Source organism: Phyllobates terribilis, unplaced genomic scaffold (assembly GCF_046119375.1).
Source record: "Phyllobates terribilis strain yellow unplaced genomic scaffold, ASM4611937v1 Scaffold_3__8_contigs__length_932513732, whole genome shotgun sequence".
Lineage (NCBI taxonomy): Eukaryota > Metazoa > Chordata > Amphibia > Anura > Dendrobatidae > Phyllobates > Phyllobates terribilis.
Window position 1 is genome coordinate 683,984,562 of NW_027362763.1, and position 20,087 is coordinate 684,004,648.

Sequence of the window (20,087 nt, forward strand, 5' to 3'; positions counted from 1 at the left end):
TTATAGCTTCTAACTGTGAAACATTACTTCTTCAGGGACCAGACATACAAGTCAGTGACATCAGCACTAGTCCACAGGTTCTATCACCACCCTCAAACAAACTATTATCACAGGATGTTTCTAGTGTCACTGATTGCTTTTATCTACGCTCCTTTTGACTTCATTTGAGGGTGGTGACAGAAGCAGATTGTTGGTGCTGTTCTCACCTCTGACACCTTCCTTCACCCAAGATGCAGGACTAGAGATGGGCGAGCCTTTGGAAGCTCGATGTCACATGTTGTCTGCTCCGCAGTCCACGTGAATTGCTCCACGCGTGACACTCTAATTCGGTTCGTCGAACTTGCACTATTCGATGAACAGTTCGCCGAGCTTCTGAATCCCATTGAAAACAAAAGGAGGCAAAATCAAGGGTCTACAAAACACATTATAATGGGCACAAAAGCTGCCAAACACAGCTCAAATTTGGGACAGACACAAGGAAAAGTGCCATCTATTTTCCAGAGTTAAAATTTTCATCATTATGCATGCATGGAAAAGGCCTGGCCCAGTATTTCAAGCTTCAGATGTAGGCATGGTGCTCAGCCCTGCTAAATACAGGAAACAGACAAGGAAACCCCCAAAACGAGTCTCCACATTTCAAAAAATTAGGGCCAGGTACCACCAAAATGGCATCAAGTGGCCCACAATAAAATTTGGAGAATGGCAATATCAATGCAGCATACTGAAAAGTAAATTGTCTACTCAGAGCAGTCCACTACTGGGGTGGAAAAGTCCTTGGAGATCTATGACTTCATCTTGATGAAAGTTAGGTGGTCTACACTTTCAGGGGACAGTCGGATGTGCTTATCCGTCAGGATGTCGCCAGCAGCGCTGAAGACATGTTCTGAAAAAATGCTTGCTGCCGGACATGACAAAACCTCCAAGGCATGACTGGCAAGCTCAGGACATTCTTCCATTTTTTTGAAGCCCAAAATGCAAAAGGGTCCAACTTCTCCCTTCCTGCCAATGGCATGGATATTGAACTCTAGATACTCCTGCACCATCCTCTCCAATCGTTCACTACGTGTCAAAATTGTACTCATTTATACTGGTGGATAGGCTGGTTGAAAAAATTGGTGAAACGTTTCCAAGAAATTGCTGACACAAACATTAGCAGAAGCAATGTATGGTGACGACTCAACGTCCCCCCGGTTTGTTAGTGTAGATTTGTCATGCGTACGGTGTCCCTCAGTACTGTGTTGGGGAAAATCAGTCCTAAGATTGTATACAAGCAGCTTTTTTTTTTTTTTTTGGCTACTCCAGCATGCGTCCCTGTCCAGGGCAGGAAGTATCTGTCTAAACTTACTGTTGAACCGCGGATCCAACAGTGTCGCAAGCCATTATTTGTCGTTAATTCAAATCCTAACAATACGGGCATCATATTGCAGATAGTGCAGCAAGAAGGCGCTCATGTGTCTGTGTACATGAGGCTCAAGTCCTTGTGTTGCGGAGAGAGAACATTTCCACTTGCTTCCTCCGTTCTCTCCCGCCAACCTGGGACAACAGAAAGGGAAATCATTTCTTCCTTATCTCCTGACTGTTCTGTGCCCAACACCTCTTCATCCTCATCTTCCTCCATTTGTTCCTCAGCTCCTGCATCTTCACCACCAGTTTGTCTGGTACCATTAGCTCCTCTGTCGCTCTACTCCACCTTGACATGCCACCTGGCTGTGTGACTAGAGTCCGGACCTTTTGAGATCTTCATCCCCTTTCCACGTCCTCCTATTCTTGCTCCTCCTCTTCCTGTGGTACCACCACCTCATCCTGTAGATTTTTCCAAGTTTTCTCCAGCATGTAGATGAGTGGAACAGTGATGTTGATGACTGCATCGTCAGTGCTAACCATCTTGGTAGCCATTTCGAAACTGTGAAGGAGGGTGCAGAGGTCCTTGTTCTGTGCCCACTCTGGAACATTCATTTGCACCACATTCAGCTTGCTTTGAGTCACTATACGCATCTTTACTATGCCAGGGCTTGTCGCTGCTGCCACAGTCGCTGCAACATGTGCAGAGTGGAATTGCACTGTGTTGGCATATTGCATATGAAACGGTTAACCGGTTGTCCAAAAGACCTCTGTAGCGATGCTAGTAGATGAGCCGTGGGGTGAGAATGGCGGAAGTGAGCACACAGCGACCGTGCCTTGTGAAGCAGCTCATCCAGGCCGGCATAGTGGCATAGGAATTGCTGGACAAGGTTGAGGATGTGAGCAAGGCATGAGTGTAGAGCCACCACCAGGTTTGCACACTGCCTTCCCTGGCTCCAGGTTTAGCAAAGACATCCATTGGTCAAACTCGGCTTGCATAGCTGTCTACAACTCTTCAGCTGTGTGACTTGCATCTCCAAGGCATTTTAATTTAAACACTGCCTAATGGCGGAGAGCCCTGGCAGTGCAGTACAGAGTTGGGGGGAAGGGGGGAGTTGAACTGTTACAACATTAAGGAAGAAGTCGAGGGTGCAGCTGGAGGCCCTAGAGGAGTTGGATGAGGCAGAAGCATTGGATGAAGAGGTGCAGGCAGAAGTTTGTCCCAAGTCTTGAAATCCACAAGACTTGGAGTAGCCCCATCCCCCGCCTGGCCTCGCAGCCACCAGAGTCACCCAGTGGCCAGTGAGGGAGATGTAACGCCCCTGGCCATATTTGCTCGTCCAGGTGTCAGTAGTGATATGCACCCTGTCAGTGTTTCTCAAGGTACAAGTAATGTCTGCGACATGCTAATGTATCGCAGGCACAGCTTTCTTTGAAAAGTAGTGGCGATTGGGAAACTGATAATAGGTGTCTGCAACGGCCATCAGCTTGCAGCAACCATCTATATCCACCAGCATTTCCGTGGCCAACAAATGGGAGATGGTCAACTTCAAACGGGATGTGTTGAATAAAATAATCTTTTCAATGACCACACCTGCGGGACTGAGGGCTGGCTGCTGTACTGACAGAGGGTGGATTAGGATGTACCCGACAAACTGCTGCACTGTGAAGGAGGTGCAGGCTGAGATGTTCTGGTGGGTTTACAAACAAGTGGTGTGCTCGGTGTCTGTAATCAGTCCAGAGAAACAGTTGTGGCTGAGGATGCAGCGCTTGTCGGGCTTGCAGCCCTCAGTCTCTGTGGGAACATGCTACTGACTCGCCCCCTGGGCCTTGGGGCACTCGGATCCGGGCAATAGGGGGAACGATGGGAGTAGTAGTGGCAACCCGGTTCCGTGGCTCAGGGTGGTCAGGCCAATGGTAGTCTGCTACGTTCTGCTGATAATGTCCGACTACGCCACCCGTGGATTTGCGGTCATTAGGAACCGCCGCTGCAGGGCAGACCGCTGGGGCTGATGATATATGCAGCTGGGATGGTGTGACTCCCCACGGGAAGAGTGCGGCCCCAGGGCAGTATAATGGATGGTGGGAGCAATGGTAGTGAGAGTCCCGGTGCCGATAGTGCTGGAGGAGCAAGGAGCACACAGACAACAAGTTGCAGTCCAGGGTCTTTACTAAAATAGGTAAACTGACCCATAAACAGTCCCAGCTAGGAGGGGACCTGGATGTCTGAGAGCAACGGGGAAATTGGCCCTGGTCAGGGTGAGGTTGTAGGCCTACCGTGCTTTCTGCGCTCCTTCTGGCTATCTCCTCGTTATAGGGTAACAGCCCACGCTTCCGAGCTTTCCGTGTATTCTCGCCTGTATGGCCTGCGACGTGGGTTCCTTTCTGCTCCCAGCCTTGTACGGCTTTACTGGTCCCTTCGGTTGTGGCAGGGCCTCCAGGCTTCTTAGGCCAAGGAATATACAGTCCCTTGCGGACTGGTTCTCTGCTGGAGGATGTAGAATCCTCCCAGCCTCAGACACCAAAGTCTGGTAAAGTCAGTCTCTTATCTGCCAAGACAGGCTTGCTTCGCCTCTTGTCTCTGGCTTGTGGCTCTCCTCCTGCCACACTTCCTCTTAGGTGCAGTGCAACTGTCTGTCCCTGCTCTGCTCTGGGACAAGTCTCAGTGCTGAGACAGGCCATCAAGTTCTCCCTAACCCTGCCCCCAGTACCAGCTTTTATAGGGGCAGCCAGCTCTCCCTACTGGCCTGAGACAGGAGGCATTGCATGCTAATGTTCCCCTGACTAGAGAACCTCCCCCTTGCTCTCAGACACAGCTTTAATTACACTTGTGGCATCCAGGCCAGGGTGACACACTACCTAACCTCCTTTTCAGCAGCAGAAGGGAAGGAAGGGAGACACAGATCCATTACTAGTGGGTAGGCGGAGCCCCACAGGATAGTTCACCTCAGATTAGAAAAAAGTGATGACCGGCCCCTTCAGCTTAGGCTCCTCCTACTCCCATGTCCTTCAGTCTAAAATTTGAGGTCGCAGAGGATAGTCGCTGCCTTGGCAGCTCCTCAGAAAAAAAATTTCTTTTATCATTTCCGGAGACCTGGACCCCCCGTGGTCTAGAGGTCTCAGGGGGTCTCGGCGCTGCTGGGACCCCTGACCCTCCCCTGGCAGATCTGCGTACCCCCTAAGGAGGTCCCCGCAGAAGCCTGCCGGCCCCGGGGGATACAGGGCTCTCCCTGGCGGAGACGCACACCGCTTCTGTGGGGTCCCTGCACGCTCCGCCGTGGGGGGGAGCAAAGGGCCACGGCGCCACATATCCCTGGGGGTCCCTGTGGCGCTCAGCTGGGTAAGTGCTCTCAAGGTCTGAGTGCTTCAGCGGCTGCGGCGGCAGCCACTGTTACAAGTGGTGACTGCTGTTTTGTCCTTGCAGGAAGGATATCACCGCTGCATACGGCGTTTGTGTAACTCTCTGCTAGCAGGGGAGCAGGGACGGAGGAGCCGCGGACTCCGTTAGTATGCGGCGTGGGGCGTGGCTTCGCGCCTCTCTGCTGCCTGTCATCTTAGTCTCAGGCAGGAAGCGTGCGCTGGAGCTGACCCAGCCCCTTCTTCTTCCGGGTCCTTCTGAAGGCGTCCATACTTCGTGCAGCGCCTCCTGCTCCCTGCTCTCTACACCACCAGACACCGGGAAGAGCAGTCACCGCGGCCAGCTGGTGAGTCACTTCTGCCTTTTAAGGCAGAAGATTCCTTTTTCTCACTATTGCAGCGCAGAGCACCTTACTGCTGGCCTGTTAAGGCAGACAGGGTGTGCTATATCCGGCGCTGCTACCTCTGCTGAGGAGGCTCTGGGACTCGCACATCTCTGTCCTTTTAAGTCAAAGGTGTATTGCGTGGTCAGCAGCGCTAACCCCTTCTGAACGGGGTCTGGCCTCATCAGGGCAGTTAACCCTTTCTGGATGTGCATGCTTCTGGGATCAGAGGGTGAATCACCCTAGTCTGTTAGGTTAACTTTTGCTCTGCAGGCAGCTGGGGTAGCTCTTCTCCCTCTAAGGAGGAGCTTTAACCCTTCAGTGCTTGGTGATTTTCTGTGTAGGAACAGGCTGTGGTAGCGGAATCACACATCCTCGGTTACTGTACCCATTGTAAGGGGTTATTACCGCCTTATCTGCGACGCTCGCAACTGTGTGGGGGCATGTCGTATCAGGGACTAGGGGGCGCGGACCTCTCCCCCGGTCCGCTTCAGGATCGGTCACGCGTATCTGATGCGCCGGGGTCTTCGACGGCATCAGGTTCGACACTGGTCGTGGGTCTCAGTGATGTTAAAGTGGAGGCGCTCACACGCTCCATTGACAGTCTATCTGACCTCCTGGGTCATTGGGTATCAGCTAAGTCCCAACCGACGTCACGAGGCAAGAAGCGCCACAGGCCTGTGGTGGCGCTGTCTCCTCCGCGCAGTGTCGGAGGCTTCGGAATCACCGACAAACTCTGCTGGTGAGATCTCAGATTCTGATGAAGAGGATCGGCAGGGTCGCTCTGCTTCTCTTTCGGGCCGCGTGGACTCTTTTATTGGGGCTATGCGGGAGGCGTTACAGCTGTCTGAAGAGGTGACGAGGCTCCCTGGCAAGTCGGCCCGGCTGTATCAGGAGTCGCGTCGGGCTCGTTCGACGCTGCCGGCGCACGATGAACTTAACGAGGCGGTGGAGAAGGAACTCCTGTGTCCGGATAAACGCTTCCAGGAGATGCGGTTTTTTGATGCCCCGTATCCCTGCTCCACGGAGACTATCGCTAATTGGGTTCCCTCTCCTGAAGTGGACGTACCATTGTCTCAGCTGAGCAAATCTTCTTTGCTTCCTGTTTAAAGGGAAGGCGAGTCTACAGGAACCTTTGGACAGAAGGACAGAGTTAGCGGCGAAGTCCATCTACGAGGCCGCGGGTCATGGATTCCGAGCGGCCTTGGGGGCCATGTGGGCTGGTGAGGCTTCTCTGCGGTGGTTGGATCAGCTGCGGACGGCGTGGCAAGATGGGACTCCGCTGTCTGAGGTGGAAAGGCTCTTCCAGCTGTTGGAAGAGGCGGCCCGATATGGCAGGGACGCAGTGCGGGATACTACTTCGGTTCTGTCCAGGGCTCAATCCTCGGCCATCACAGTCAGGAGAGCACTGTGGCTTAAACAGTGGACTGGAGACGCAGTATCCAAACAAGGTTTGTGGAGTCTGACGTACAAGGGCGGTCAGCTTTTTGGTTCGGACCTCACGGAGCTGATGGCCAAGGACAAGGATACGGCTTTGCCGCAGCGGAAAGCAGCGGCTTCTACATCTGGCAAGTCAAGTGCCGGTAGTGGTTGTCGGTACTTTCGGCCCAGGGGACGGTTCGGTCAGCCCTCTTGGAGATCGGGTCGTCCCTCGTCTTCCAGAAAGACAACCCAGAAATACAGTACACCCTGGAAACATTTCCGTCAGGACAAACGGGAGGTTGACAAAAAGCACGCTAAGGCGGACTGACGCCAGGAACCCACTCGAGGGCTCTCGGGTGGGAGGTCATCTGCTACAATTTGGGTCGGTTTGGGCGTCCCACGTATCGGACACCTGGGTGACGCGGGTTATGTCGGCAGGCTATTTCATAGTTTCATTCTCGACCCCCGGACAGGTTTCGTCAGTCTCACATCCCGTCCAAGCCCAAGCTGACTGCTGCGGGAGGTCGACTCTCTTCTGCAGCAGGGTGTGGTGGTTCCGGTTCCGCCGGAGGACCGGGGAAGGGGGTTTTACTCCAACCTTTTTGTGGTCCCCAAAAAGGAGGACAAGTTTCGCCCCATTCTGGACCTCAAAGAATTGAATTTTCATGTTCGTACCCGGAAATTCCGTATGGAGTCTCTTCGCTCTGTCGTGGCGGCCCTGTCACAGTACTATTTCTTGGTGTCAATCGACATCCGCAACGCCTATTTGCATGTCCCTATCGGCAGGGCTCACCAGCGCTTCCTGCGTTTCGCCATAGGTCAGGCCCATTACCAGTTTGTGGCCCTACCATTCGGGTTGGCCTCGGCGCCCAGGGTTTTTATAAAGATTCTGGCGCCGCTCATGGCGCTCCATCGAAGGCAAGGAGTTACGATTCTCCCCTACCTGGACGACCTGTTAATTGTGTCGCCCACAGCGGAGGTGGCGGTGACAGCTCGCGATCTCTCCCTTCAGCACCTGGAGGACTTCGGGTGGCTGGTCAATTGGAAGAAGTCGTCATTGGAGTCGTCGCAGTCAATCCTGTTCTTGGGGATGCTTTTCGACACGGTATGGGCAGTGGTGTCCCTGCCTCCGGACAAACAAGCGAACCTTCGTCACAATGTCCAGGCTATGAGGTTGGCGATGGCAATGTCCCTTCGGAAGTGTATGCGCCTTCTGGGTCTGATGGTGGCGGCAATGGAAGCGGTACCGTTTGCACAATTTCATTCCTGGGGTCTCCAAAATCTTATTCTGACCCGTTGGGATCGATTGGCGGCTTCGCTGGATCGCTGTCGGTATCTCCCGCAGGGTGCGAGAGTCTCTTGGATGGTGGTTACGTCCGGAGGCTTTATCCCTGGGGAAATCCTTCCTCCTCCCACGGTGGTCGGTCATTACCACCGATGCCAGCCTGACTGGCTGGGGGGGGTTTGGAACGATCTCTGGGTTCAGGGGGTCTGGTCGTCAGAGGAGTCGTCTCTGCCTATCAACATCCTGGAGTTGAGAGCAATATTTCTCTGCCTCCGACATTGGACAGTCCCTTTGAGCGGTCTGCCGGTCCGGATTCAGACGGACAATGCGACAGCTGTCGCGTATATCAACCATCAGGGAGGGACGAGGAGTTCCAGACTCATGATGGAGGTCTCTCGGATCCTGGTATGGGCAGAGTCCAGGGTTCCAGCCATCTCCGCGATTCACATCCCAGGAGTGCTGAATATCACGGCGGACTTCCTCAGTCGCGAGCAGGTGGATCCCGGAGAATGGAGTCTTCATCCGGAAGTTTTTGCACTGCTGTGCTCCCGCTGGGGGACTCCCCAAGTGGACTTGATGGCATCCAGGCTGAACGCCAGGATTCCGACGTTCACGTCCAGGTACAGGGACCCGGAGGCTGTGGCGGTAGATACTCTAGTAGCCCCGTGGGACCATTTCGAGCTGATCTACATGTTTCCGCCGGTATCCTTGCTTCCTCTGGTGATCCGGCAGATCAAACTCGAACGAATTTTGGCGATTTTGGTGGCGCCGGATTGGCCGCGGAGGGCGTGGTATTTAATGCTGGTCTCTTCTGGCGGCGCCTCCGTTTCCACTGCCTCTTCGCCCGGACCTGTTAACCCAAGGGCCCATTCGCCATCCGGACCTGAAGTCACTTCGTTTGACGGCGTGGCACTTGAGACCGAGATCTTGACCCGTCGGGGGTTTTCGGCCGAGGTCATTGCCACCTTGCGGGCGGCCAGAGGTCCAGCTACGACTAGCATTTATCACAGAACTTGGGAGGCCTTCTATTCGTGGTGTTCTGGATCGTCAAGGAACCCGAGGGTTTTTTCCATTCCCAACGTCTTGGCTTTTCTGCAATGTGGTTTGGCCAAGGGTCTGGCGGTTGGTACCTTGCGGGGTCAGGTATTTGCACTATCCGTGCTTTTTCGGAAGGCTATTGCCTCGCGCAGGGATGTGCATTCGTTTTTTCGTGGGGTTGCACGTCCGTTTCCGCCTCGGAGGGCGTTTGTGGCTCCTTGGCGGCTCAATCTAGTCTTGGGGGCTCTTCAGCATGGACCGTTTGAGCCTATGGATTCAGCTACGCTTTACTTGCTTTCTTGGAAGGTGGCCTTCCTGGTGGAGGTCACCTCTTTGAGAAGGGTTTCTGAGTTGGCGGCACTGTCTTGCTCGCCCCCTTTTCTGGAGTTCCACTCAGATCACGTGGTGCTTCGTACCCATTGCGATTTTCTGCCTAAAGTGGTGTCGCGTTTCCACGTCAATCAGGACATTGTGTTGCCCTCCCTCTGTCCGAAACCGAAGAGTCCAAAGGAGCGGGCCTTGCACGCGTTGGATTTGGTGCGGACGTTGAAGTTCTATCTTACAATCACGCAAGGGTTTCGGAAGTCGGACACTCTTTTTGTGATTCCTGCTGGTCGTCGGCGTGGTGTGCGGGCTTCCAAGGATACTATAGCTCGGTGGATACGTTCGGCTATCCTGGAGGCGTACCAGCTCAAGGGCGAGCCTTGTCTGGTTAAGGTTCGAGCTCATTCCACGAGAGCTGTTGGTTCGTCGTGGGCTTTTCGTCAGGGGGCCTCGGCAGCGCAGCTCTGCCGGGCGGCTACCTGGCGCTCCGTTCACACTTTTACTAAATTTGATAAAGTGGACGTGAGTGCTTCCGCCGATGCGGCCTTGGGACGGAGGGTCCTGCAGGCGGCGGTTTTAGGTTATCTCTTTATCTCGTTTTCGGCTCTTGTTGCGCGCTTGCCTAAGTTGTTGGGGTGTTGGCGATTCTGCCACGGTTTCCCACCCTTGAGTTCTGGACTGCTTTGGGACGTCCCCCTAGTAATGACTGTGTCTCCCTTCCTTCCCTTCTGCTGCTGAAAGACGGATTTTGGTAAGACCTTACCTGTAAAATCCTTTTCAGCGAAGGAAGGAAGGGAGACACAGCACCCTCCCATGGCAGAAGTGTATTATTGTTTTCCAGATGCGGCGCGACTCCTCTCTGATGGCGGTCATCTGGGCTGGGGTCGGCGATCTAGGGCTCTGTTCCAGCATTGCCAGCTCATCGCAGTTGTCAGGTCCAGTGAGTAGTGCCTGGGACTGTGTGTTTTTTCTGTTATATGCATAACCTGTTCTCTCGCATTTCTGAATTTTCGGAGGGGGTTGTGTTGTTCCGCTGGTGTTGTCTGCTCTTCCTTAGCTTGTGTACGGACTGAAGGACATGGGAGTAGGAGGAGTCTAAGCTGGAGGGGCCGGTCGTCACTTTTTTCTAATCTGAGGTGAACTATCCTGTGGAGCTCCGCCTACCCACTAGTAATGGATCTGTGTCCCTCTTCCTTCCTTCGCTGAAAAGGATTTTACAGGTAAGTTCTTACCAAAATCTGTCTTTTTTCCTCCTCTGCTGAGCTGGTCAGCTGCGTTACTCTGGGCTCATTCCAAGTCAGATCTAAAACCTCATCATCCGCTCTGTTGTCCAACTCCTCGCCATGAGTCGCCCTCCTACACTTGCTGCTCTGAACGTACAGTGCGGGTTTTCCTCAGGTATCTGACTCTCATCATCGCCATCAACTCTACCCCGGGGGGTTAACGTCTGGCAACCAGGGTTTTGATTTCTGCTAGAACCTAATTTCCTCTATCTCCAGAGAAAGATTGCAAAAGATTTTGGGCATCGGTTCAGATGCTTTCCTCCTCTGGAGTATGTTTGGAGCAGACCTCTGATGCCCATGGAATATAATGTGTGAACATCTCAGCAGAAGCCGTCATCTGTGTTTCCCCAGTCATTTGTGCGGTTGGAGACTTGTGAGTGTGACACATGGGTAATTGGGGCGCCACCTCTGAGGACTGTACTGTTTGATGATGGGGTGGAGGAACAGGACAGGCCACTTGATGCAGTGGTTTCCATTAACTGTAGCAAAAGCTCTTTCTGGGCCTCATCCACAACTCGTATTTCTCTGCTGCTGGCAAACAGAGACTGGAGTAGGCCATCCAGTAACAGAAGTTGTCACTTCGCTTGGGATACGACGATAAGCCAATGTTTGGTTACTACTGCTTTCAGTAATATTACCAGTAGCACCTACCCCCACATACACCTCCAACACCAAGACTAGTTCCCCTTTACAATAAACTTTTTCCCCTTCCCCTTTCCACCACGACCTCCGGATTAGGGATGGGCAAACTGTTTGGGTTCGTGACCGGGGTTGCGGCGATAAAGTAAGCCAATAGTTAATAATGTTAATATACTTACCGGGTGCGCATTCTCTCTTCCTGGTGTGACGCATCGCTCCGTCACTTCCAGGCCGCACCTTATCATCTTGGTGTATGTAATTGGCTGTGGCAAGTCACGTGACTATTCTCCCTGGAATTGACACAGCGTCGCGGCACAGCTGAACGGGATAACGCGGACATGGTAAGTATAATCAGCCTGATTATTAGCCATTAACTTGCTTTAACACTGCAACCCCAGTCACGAACCCAGGTAAAAACCACAAGTTCACCCATCCCTACTCAGGATTTCCCACTCGGCTTTTCTGCACACAGATTTGGTAAGCACTTGTTTGAGGCCAAATTCAACCTTTTTAGGGGAAACTGATGGATATGGCAATCGCTTCCTGAATGCAAAAAAAACCGCAGCTTTGGCAACACACACAGGTTTAGGAATTACACTTGTTCTCGGCACAAAATGCTAAAAAGCGATGGAGTACTAGCTATCTAATTGTGTAACGCGGATGGAGCTGTACGGAGTGCAGCAGCAATGTGTCTAACCAGTAACACTGAAAATGGTGGCGACTGCAAATGTCTGCTTCTTATATCCCTACAGACGTGATTTTGGTATCTAAAGAAACAGCCATAAAATGACACAAGCCCTTGTGTCTTCAACTTATGGATGTTTTATTCGCCCTGATTGGCGGCTGACCTGCAACATGCACACAGAAAATGCCGTGCAAGAGAAAAAAAATAGTCTGACACTACTGTTCCCACACCCCTCCTCTCAACAAACACATGCAAACACATCCCACCCGCTATCCTACCCGTTATCCTACACAGTCAGAAGGTAGAAGAAAAGCATCACTTAAACGCAGTAATGCTTTTTTTAATCCGATCACTCACTGAGCAAACCTTTGTTCGCTGACTTTTTTGGAAATTGGTCTTGTCTGACCAACCCAAACTGAATCGGCCATGTTCTTGCCGAATCTGAAATGGGCAAACACGTTCGAGCAAAGTTCACTCATCACTATCCAGGATGTCTTGTGACGGCTGAGAGTCAAGACTCCTATAGTAAATAACTGCAGCCCCTCCTCCTGATAGCATTGTGTTCCAGTACAGGTGAGGGATGATGAAGAAATGTAATTGCAACCCTGGTCTCCTGTGACATCCTGTTCTTTGACAAGACAAAGTGAAGGAATTCCCTCTCTCCCCTCGCCGCCACCCCCCCCCCTCCTCAACCCCAAAAAAGGGGGGGTTAGCTAGATAAGTATAAGTGTTTTGTTAGTTTAGAGTAAAGGTAGTTACATTGACAATGGTTTAAAAATAGATATTTTGAAATGAAATGTTGGGTACTGGCCCACACATTTTTAAGCAAATCTTCATTATTGTGGTGCTCTGGACCTTTTTTGGTCATGCATAGGTTAGAACGGTTATCCACTACTTGGAGACCGTTTCAGCACTGTCTCTCCTGGAGCTCTTGTAACATTGCTTGCAGGGAGGTATTGTGTGACATATCCAGTGTCCACTGCTGTTACTTCAGGTTTCTGATTTCTTAGGAGGGGTGAGTGAAGCGGTTGCTAATTGAACACATTGGATGTCATGCAAGCACTGGGAGAGCCATTGCTGACCTCTGGAACAGTGCCAGAAATTATGTAGGTATTATTTTGTTGTGGGTAAATTTAGAAACTGAGAAGGGGTTGGCTGAGTAGAGGACAGCCCCTTTAAATATTAGATACAAGTAATAGTTTAGTTAATTTGTAACTTTCTTTAAAATATTATGTTTAGATGCTGACATAAAGTTGTGTGACTTTCATCGGGAGAAAGCTTGGACAGAATGGGTTAACCAAAAAGTGCATGGTGTTCATGAAAATAAAAAAGAAGTTCTGGCCTTGCTTCGGGGCATAGCTCTTGCTTCTTCAAGAGAAGAACATGATACAGCCTTGGCTACTCTAACATCTAGCAATGTCTGGAAGAGAAATAAGATGTTGAGAATGTGGTTCTCACATAAATGGCTACCGGATATAAAGGTAAACCAACAAATATCTTTTGATTTTAGATTTATTGATACTATAGATTTATTTTATGGGTCATTATGATTATATTAATATCCAATATTTCAAATCTGATTGAAAATACTACCTAATCACAGGCAAGTAAATTTTTACTCAAAACAACATATATTTTTTGCATCAAGTACAAAGAAACATAGTTTTTACAATATGCAGAGCAGGGTTAAAGGCTTGCTTGGCATAACAAGCTGTATGTTATCTATATCTTGTAAGTAAAATCTGTCTTCATAACACCATTTTTTTATTTTTAATTGTTACTTTATAGGGCTGCTTTGCCGTATCAGTATGCTCTAACATGATTTTTTTTTTCTTACAAGAAATGGGCACATGTGTATCGTACTGGGACACAACAATTTGGAATCAATACCAACAATGGTCTAGAAAGGCAACATCAGACTTTGAAGCATTCTTATCTATCAAGTCTGAAAAACTGTAATTTAAGCCAGTTGATCCGTGTTCTGCATTTTGAATTTTTCACAGATATGTATCAAAAGTAAGTCCTTTTCAGTACTTTTTAGTGTATGCCTGTAATCATACATATCATGAACTTAACCTTACCAATAGTGTTAAATATTTTTTAGCTGTTTTCTTCTCCCATTTACCTGCATTTTTTCACATAGGTTTTTTTCTAGTTAGTAAATCAATTTAATCTTTGAATATTCCTTTTTAAAGGGATCCTGTCATCAGATCCATGATGCCCGAACTGCAGGCAGCATACATGATACTGGCTAGATTATATTGCAGATGTGTTATCTTACTCCAGGATGTTGCAGCATTTCTTAGTAACTCTGAAAAGCATGCTGGGAACCACGTGTCTCAGATTACAAGTGCAAACAGCAGGTCCTTCCCCAAACTATTCTCCCTGTCCTGCTCTGTATGACTGACAGGTCTCTCCCTATCAGTTTTTGAAGTGTGATGTACAGAAGCTTTCTGTGGACAGACGTGCTTCAAGCACTTGTCATCTAAGACACATGGTACCAGCATGCTTTACAGAGTTACTATGAACCAAGATATCTACAATATAATGTAGCCAGTATCTTTTATGCTGCCTGTGATTCAGGCATCATGGATCGTATTTCGGGTTGCCCATTACTTAAAGCACAATTTATCTTTTTTTTTTTTTTTTTTAACAGTACAGTGGTGCTTAAATGCAAGGCCTCTGGCTCCAGTCTTTACACTCACCTGCCTCAGTTTTCATCTGTTTCCAGCGTTACTACAGTTAGTGGAGATTTGGGATCTGCCAGCAGCTCCAGTTTTTTATGGGGTTGCTGTAGGTCACAAATCAATACATCTTTACGAGAGCCTAGATCTGCCTCTCATACTGCATTGAACACTTGTGAGGTTACTTCGGACTTCTATACAAAAGATGTTGCCATAGGAGTGACGCGGCACTTAAAGGATGAAGCCACGGGTCGGGAGGGTAAGTATAAGACAAGAGGCAGGGGAATTAAATTTAAAGCACCACTCCAGTGGTGCAATAAATAAAAAAAAAAAGCATGGAATGTTGCTTTAAAGCCAGAAACACACTGGGTGAAATGCATGTGAGATACTCCCACGAGTCTCACATGCCTCAACTGGCACGACCACCGGCTCTCTGGACAGGATCGGGTCAGCAGCTTTACAGAAACACATGCACCTGATACACTCCTGTCCAGAGAGCTGGCGGTCGTGCCAGGTGAGGCATGCGAGACTCTTGCGAGTATATCGCATGCATTTTGCCCAGTGTGTCTCCAGCTTTAAGGGGTTGTCCACTTGTAGGACAACCACTTCTTATTCTCCATGTGCGCACCCATCTAAAAAGAAAAAAATACCCTTGGGCCGGCACTGTTCAAGCGATGTCAGAACGATCCTTCCTGGAGCCTAGATGACATTGTTATGACAAGCAAGGTCCGAGACTAGTCACCTCCACCTTCATTCTCCTTGCCTTGGTATGCAGGAGCAATTGATATGAAGTGGGTGGCAGATGCAGAGTTCACTTAAGAATTTGAAGGTGGGGAGAAGGAAACTGGTGATGATTGGTTGTGAAGCTCACATGTCATAAAAATGGCACCTGGGCTATGGAAACGCGAGTTCGGACATCACTGGAACCGGACTGGCACTAGAGGGGAGTATAGGCTTTATTATTCTGGGGTTGAACATGGGGAGTGAGAAGGAGTAGTCCAAGCATTGGACAACCACTTTATGCAAAACCAAGAATGGGACCAAAAAGTCCAAAATATAATGCTTTTTTTTTTCACATAATTTTTGAAGGCTATGTTTTAAAACTTCATTTATTACTATTAAACAGGTTCTTGTATTTGTTTTTGTTTGTTTTTAAATGACAAAACAAAAAATGGGTGTATAGATACCCCAGAGTGAGTGTTTCAACTTCAAATTATTTTTTTTTTCTGTTTGTTGTAGCAGACTAATGAAATTAGAATTTTGTTTTAATCACATGAATATCCACATCATCCATTGGCAAATGATAGATTTTGAAGCCACAACCTCTCTACTGATGCACTGTACAGCCAGCTGTCAGTCAGTGTCGGGATGTGTTTACAGCCACTGCGCACTATTTACTGATGCACTGCTAAGGAAACATCTTCAGTTGTTCATGGCTAGGGATGGGCGAACTGTTTGGCTTTACCCGGGTTCGTGACCGGGGTTACTCCGTTAAAGCAAGCAAATAGTTACTACACCTAATATACTTACTGGGTAGGCGTTCTCTCTTCCTGCTGTGAAGAATCGCTGCGTCACTTCTGGGCCGCCCCTTATCTTCTGAGTGTATGTGATTGGCTGTGGCCAGTCACGTGACTATTCCCCCCGAAAGTGATGCAGCACCGCAGCAGAGCTGGAAGACAACGCAGACTCGGTAAGTATAATCAGTATGGTTATTAGCAGTTTGCTTTAACAAAGCAACCCCGCTCACAAACCCGGGTAAAACCGAGCAGTTTGCCCATCTCTACTCACAGCAGCAGGGCTTTCAGTGCGGCTTCCAAACCCTATTAACCTGTCAATTCACCCTATACCTTCAGGTTAACAGCTTTTTTTTTTTTAACTGACTTGTTTTATTTTCACAGATACGTACAGATGAATTTAACGAGTTCTGACTATTACCGAAAATACGTCGTAGAAGTCCCATCGTTTTTAAAAAATCGGCCTCGTGGATTCATTGACCATGTAATGCAGCGTTACTACAGTGGCCTTGATTTGTCACACCTTAAATGTTTGGACTCTGATAAGGGACTTTTTGAAGTTAAAAGCGAGTCTGCAATTGACTTAGAAAAAATGCATACTGTTTGTGTTGGATTGGATGGGCCCACTTGCACATGCAAAGACTGGCAGAAATTTCTGCTACCATGTAAACACATGTGTTTAATTTTGCGTGTTGCAAATTGGCAGTGGCATGACATTAATCCAGCATACTCTGAAAACCCCCTTTTTATCCTGGATAGTGATTGTTTTGTGGACACAAACACTAGGCATTGTGACAATGGTTTACAAGAACACGAGTGTAGACCACAAAATAGTGTCCGTTCAGATCCAACACTGCACGAATTGCCCTCTAGGAGGAGAAATCGGCTGACCTATTTGATTCGCCATTGTGTCAAAGTGTTAAAAAGATTTATAGACTCAGTATATCTTTTGGACAATCAAGACTTTGTGAAACATCTCACTGTTGAATTAAGTAATTTGTATTTACAATTACGGGAACAAATCCCCCAAGAAGGTGGCTTGCCACTGAAACCAGCACCAAAAATAACAGTCTCAAAAGCTATACAGGAGCTTCCTGTAAGAAAATATGGGAAACAAAAAAACATGGACATTCACAGAGTAGGATCTAAGGCAGAGAATAAAACAGCTGATGTATGGGAAACTGTGAATGTAGATGGACAAGGGGCTACCCCACAAACACCCCCAACAGAAAAGCTGGATTGTGTGTGGGTCACTGTAAAGAATATAAAATTGAGCTTCAGGGATCGTGCCTTGATAACCGAGCAAGAATGGTTAGACGATAATATAATTAATGCGTGCCAGAATTTAATTATAAAAGCATGCCCTAAAGTATCAGGTTTGATGGACACAGTAGTGTTGGCCCATTCTGACATTCCTTTGGTAACTGGCAGCCATATCATCCAGATCCACCATGTTGGCGCACATTGGCTAGTTTCAGCATGTAACAACAATTCGGTCACTGTATTTAACTCATTGCACTCCTCTTCCATTTCTGACACTCTGAAAAAACAAATTTTGAAAATGTACAAACCACTTTTCCACGGCTGTAATAAAATTCTGGATGTTACAATTATGTGTTGCCAGAAACAAAATGGAGCAAATGATTGTGGGCTTTTTGCAATTGCCAATGCAGTGGCATTAGCCGAAGGTGTAGATCTAAAGAGTGTAGAATTTAACCAGGCTGAGATGCGCAGTCATCTAATTTTATGCCTAGAAAAGGGTCGTTTGGAATTATTTCCTTATGAAACCAAGCTTCGTCAGAAAATATATAAAAAAAGGTTAACTCTTACAACTTACTGCCTTTGCCACGTGTACAAAGCACATGAACATATGGTGGAATGTTCCTTGTGCAAATCATGGTTTCACTTAGCATGTGTAAATATCAAAAAAGATGACAAACTTGTTACAACAAGAAAACGCTTTTACTGTCCCATGTGCCTAGAGAATAAAAACAAAAATTTACTTTAGGTAGGGTTGGGTGTTTTTGATATAGATAGAGATTATATATATCTATCTCACACTTAGAGCTTGTCCACCTTTTGTGGCTAGTTGCTAGTTACTTTTCTTGAATTCATACGTTTATGACCTAGAAAAAAATATTTAGCAAACTAGTTGTAATTGAAAATTTTGCACTATTTATCTCTTATGGCTGCTGTATTACAGTGTCTATTGTGGCTGCAGAATAAGTTAATAAGGTCAGGCACATAAAATAAAGATTAATCAGATGTGTTGAGGACCTATTTTTGTGGTACTTACTATTATACAGTTGACACTTTATCCTCACAGACTGCACAGTTCTCCACTCCATGCAATGGCTGCTGGTGAAAGCACATGTAACTAGGCCCATCCATCAGTCTTCTCCTGTAGATTTGAAGATTACAATTGGACAAGGCTGATAGAAAGGTCTGGTCAAATGCCCGGCCTCCTCTTCAAATGTCTGTTAAATAATCATACTGTCTTCCAATGCTGACCTTAGGTTATAGCAAACTTGATGGAACTAATTTTAATTTAATATTTACGAGTTGGATTTCTTTTTCTTTGCACTTTACCACTTTAAGTGGCTTGAAATAGTTGTTTACTATTCTATTTATATATGCATATTATGTGTGTGTGTATAATATCTGTTGCACATTAACATATTCGCTACAAACAAAAACAGTAAAGGGTTTATCACATGAACAATATACACTTTAATAGGTCTTGGAATAATGATACAGGTATGTAAAATTTGGCTTTATGAAAATTTATTCAAATCCAATGACTGACTTTTATTTTTTTTTATGCCCTGACCCCCCCTGCCCACCCAAAAGTATTGATTTTGCCCCCCTAAAAAATGCACACAAAATTGCGTATAAGCTACATGTACAAGAGACCTCTTTATTGTACCCACAAATTTACACTATTATATATAAAAATGTGTTCACCAGTCATTCGGCAACATTATTGGAAATTAATTTTTGCTCCTATTCCCTTCAAAGCTTCTCTCGCTCCCTTTTGTCTTATACAAGGCTGTGGACCTTCTCTGTGAAGCGCCCAGTAGTCGTCCCCCATCATGTTCACCTTCCATCACCTTATTCCACAAGGCTGTATACAAGTCCCCAGGCCAGTCTGTAATAATTTAAAAAACAGCATTTATTCTCACTGGAGGGGCAGCCTGGTCTGTTGGGCCTTGCTGATCTGGGCACAACGCCTCCTATTTTGTGAATGGCGTCCTGGTCTGCTTCATTTGGATAACGCGTCCTATGTCATATACACAGTCTCCTCCATTGCGCTCCTGCGCAGGTGCACTTCTCTCTGCACTGCTGAGGGCAGAACAAAGTATCTTAATGGGCCGGGAAAGCTGAAAGAAAGCCGGCCTTATCCCAAGATCTATTGATGAAAATGTATTTTGTTTGGAAAAACCATTCAAAGCAGATCCTGCCTCCTTGTGTGACCTGATCCATGTGATCTCTGCCATTACTCCTGCGCACCATGACACGCAATATCAATTCAAAGTCTTCATATCTCAGAAGTCCTCCATTGATTGTGGATGATCCGTGCCATCTTAGTGTACTACATACAGACCTCATTCTAATGGCAGGAACTATGAGCAACATGTTTTGTGTAATGTTACATTTGTTTGTTACTTTTTGTATTTTACAAATGTCAGTAACTTCTTCATATAGATGTTTTTTATATGTAACTAAAATCACAGGTTACTCTGGTACAAACGTTTTGCCTTTGTCAATGTTTTGTTATTTATATTTTTTTTAATTAAACAGTTTGAGAGAAGCTTGTTGTGGCATTAATGACCAGTAACTGATAGAGATCAAACTATCAAGGTGTATAAACGTTATATTTTCAAAAAATCCAGAAGTATCTACACAAATGTCCACAATAATAGATCTGCAACAATGTGGATCGTGTTCCTCCTGCAGACTATTTTATTAGGTCACAGCAGTGTTTCTTTGGCAATCTTGGTGCATCACAACCTTCTGTGGTGGTTTTGCATTCCAGGTGGCCTGGAGAACTAAATTTTTAGTGGTCACTGTGACGGGGTGTGTGACAGAGCAGGAAGGGACACCAGGCCGATGATCAAATAAATCTCGTTGG

At 47.6% G+C, this 20,087-nt stretch overlaps 1 protein-coding gene and 1 long non-coding RNA gene across 3 annotated transcripts in view; one reads left to right on the forward strand and one right to left on the reverse strand.

Moving 5' to 3' along the window:
- Nucleotides 1-18,633, reverse strand: part of LOC141257368 (uncharacterized) — a 30,629-nt gene extending 11,996 nt beyond the window's left edge. The window contains exons 1-2 of the long non-coding RNA XR_012318055.1: nucleotides 18,252-18,633; nucleotides 15,972-16,110 (exon numbers count right to left, since the gene is read on the reverse strand). This is a non-coding gene — a long non-coding RNA (uncharacterized lncRNA). The remainder of the gene's footprint in view (nucleotides 1-15,971; nucleotides 16,111-18,251) is intronic.
- The window catches only part of LOC141257367 (uncharacterized), a 28,210-nt gene extending 8,444 nt beyond the window's left edge, over nucleotides 1-19,766 (forward strand). For both annotated transcript variants that reach the window (XM_073671846.1, XM_073671845.1), the window contains 3 exons: nucleotides 12,997-13,238; nucleotides 13,598-13,773; nucleotides 16,340-19,766. In XM_073671846.1, the coding sequence (XP_073527947.1) occupies nucleotides 12,997-13,238; nucleotides 13,598-13,773; nucleotides 16,340-17,963 (2,042 nt within the window). In that variant the 3' untranslated portion in view covers nucleotides 17,964-19,766. The remainder of the gene's footprint in view (nucleotides 1-12,996; nucleotides 13,239-13,597; nucleotides 13,774-16,339) is intronic.
- The last annotated feature ends 321 nt before the right edge of the window (nucleotides 19,767-20,087 follow it).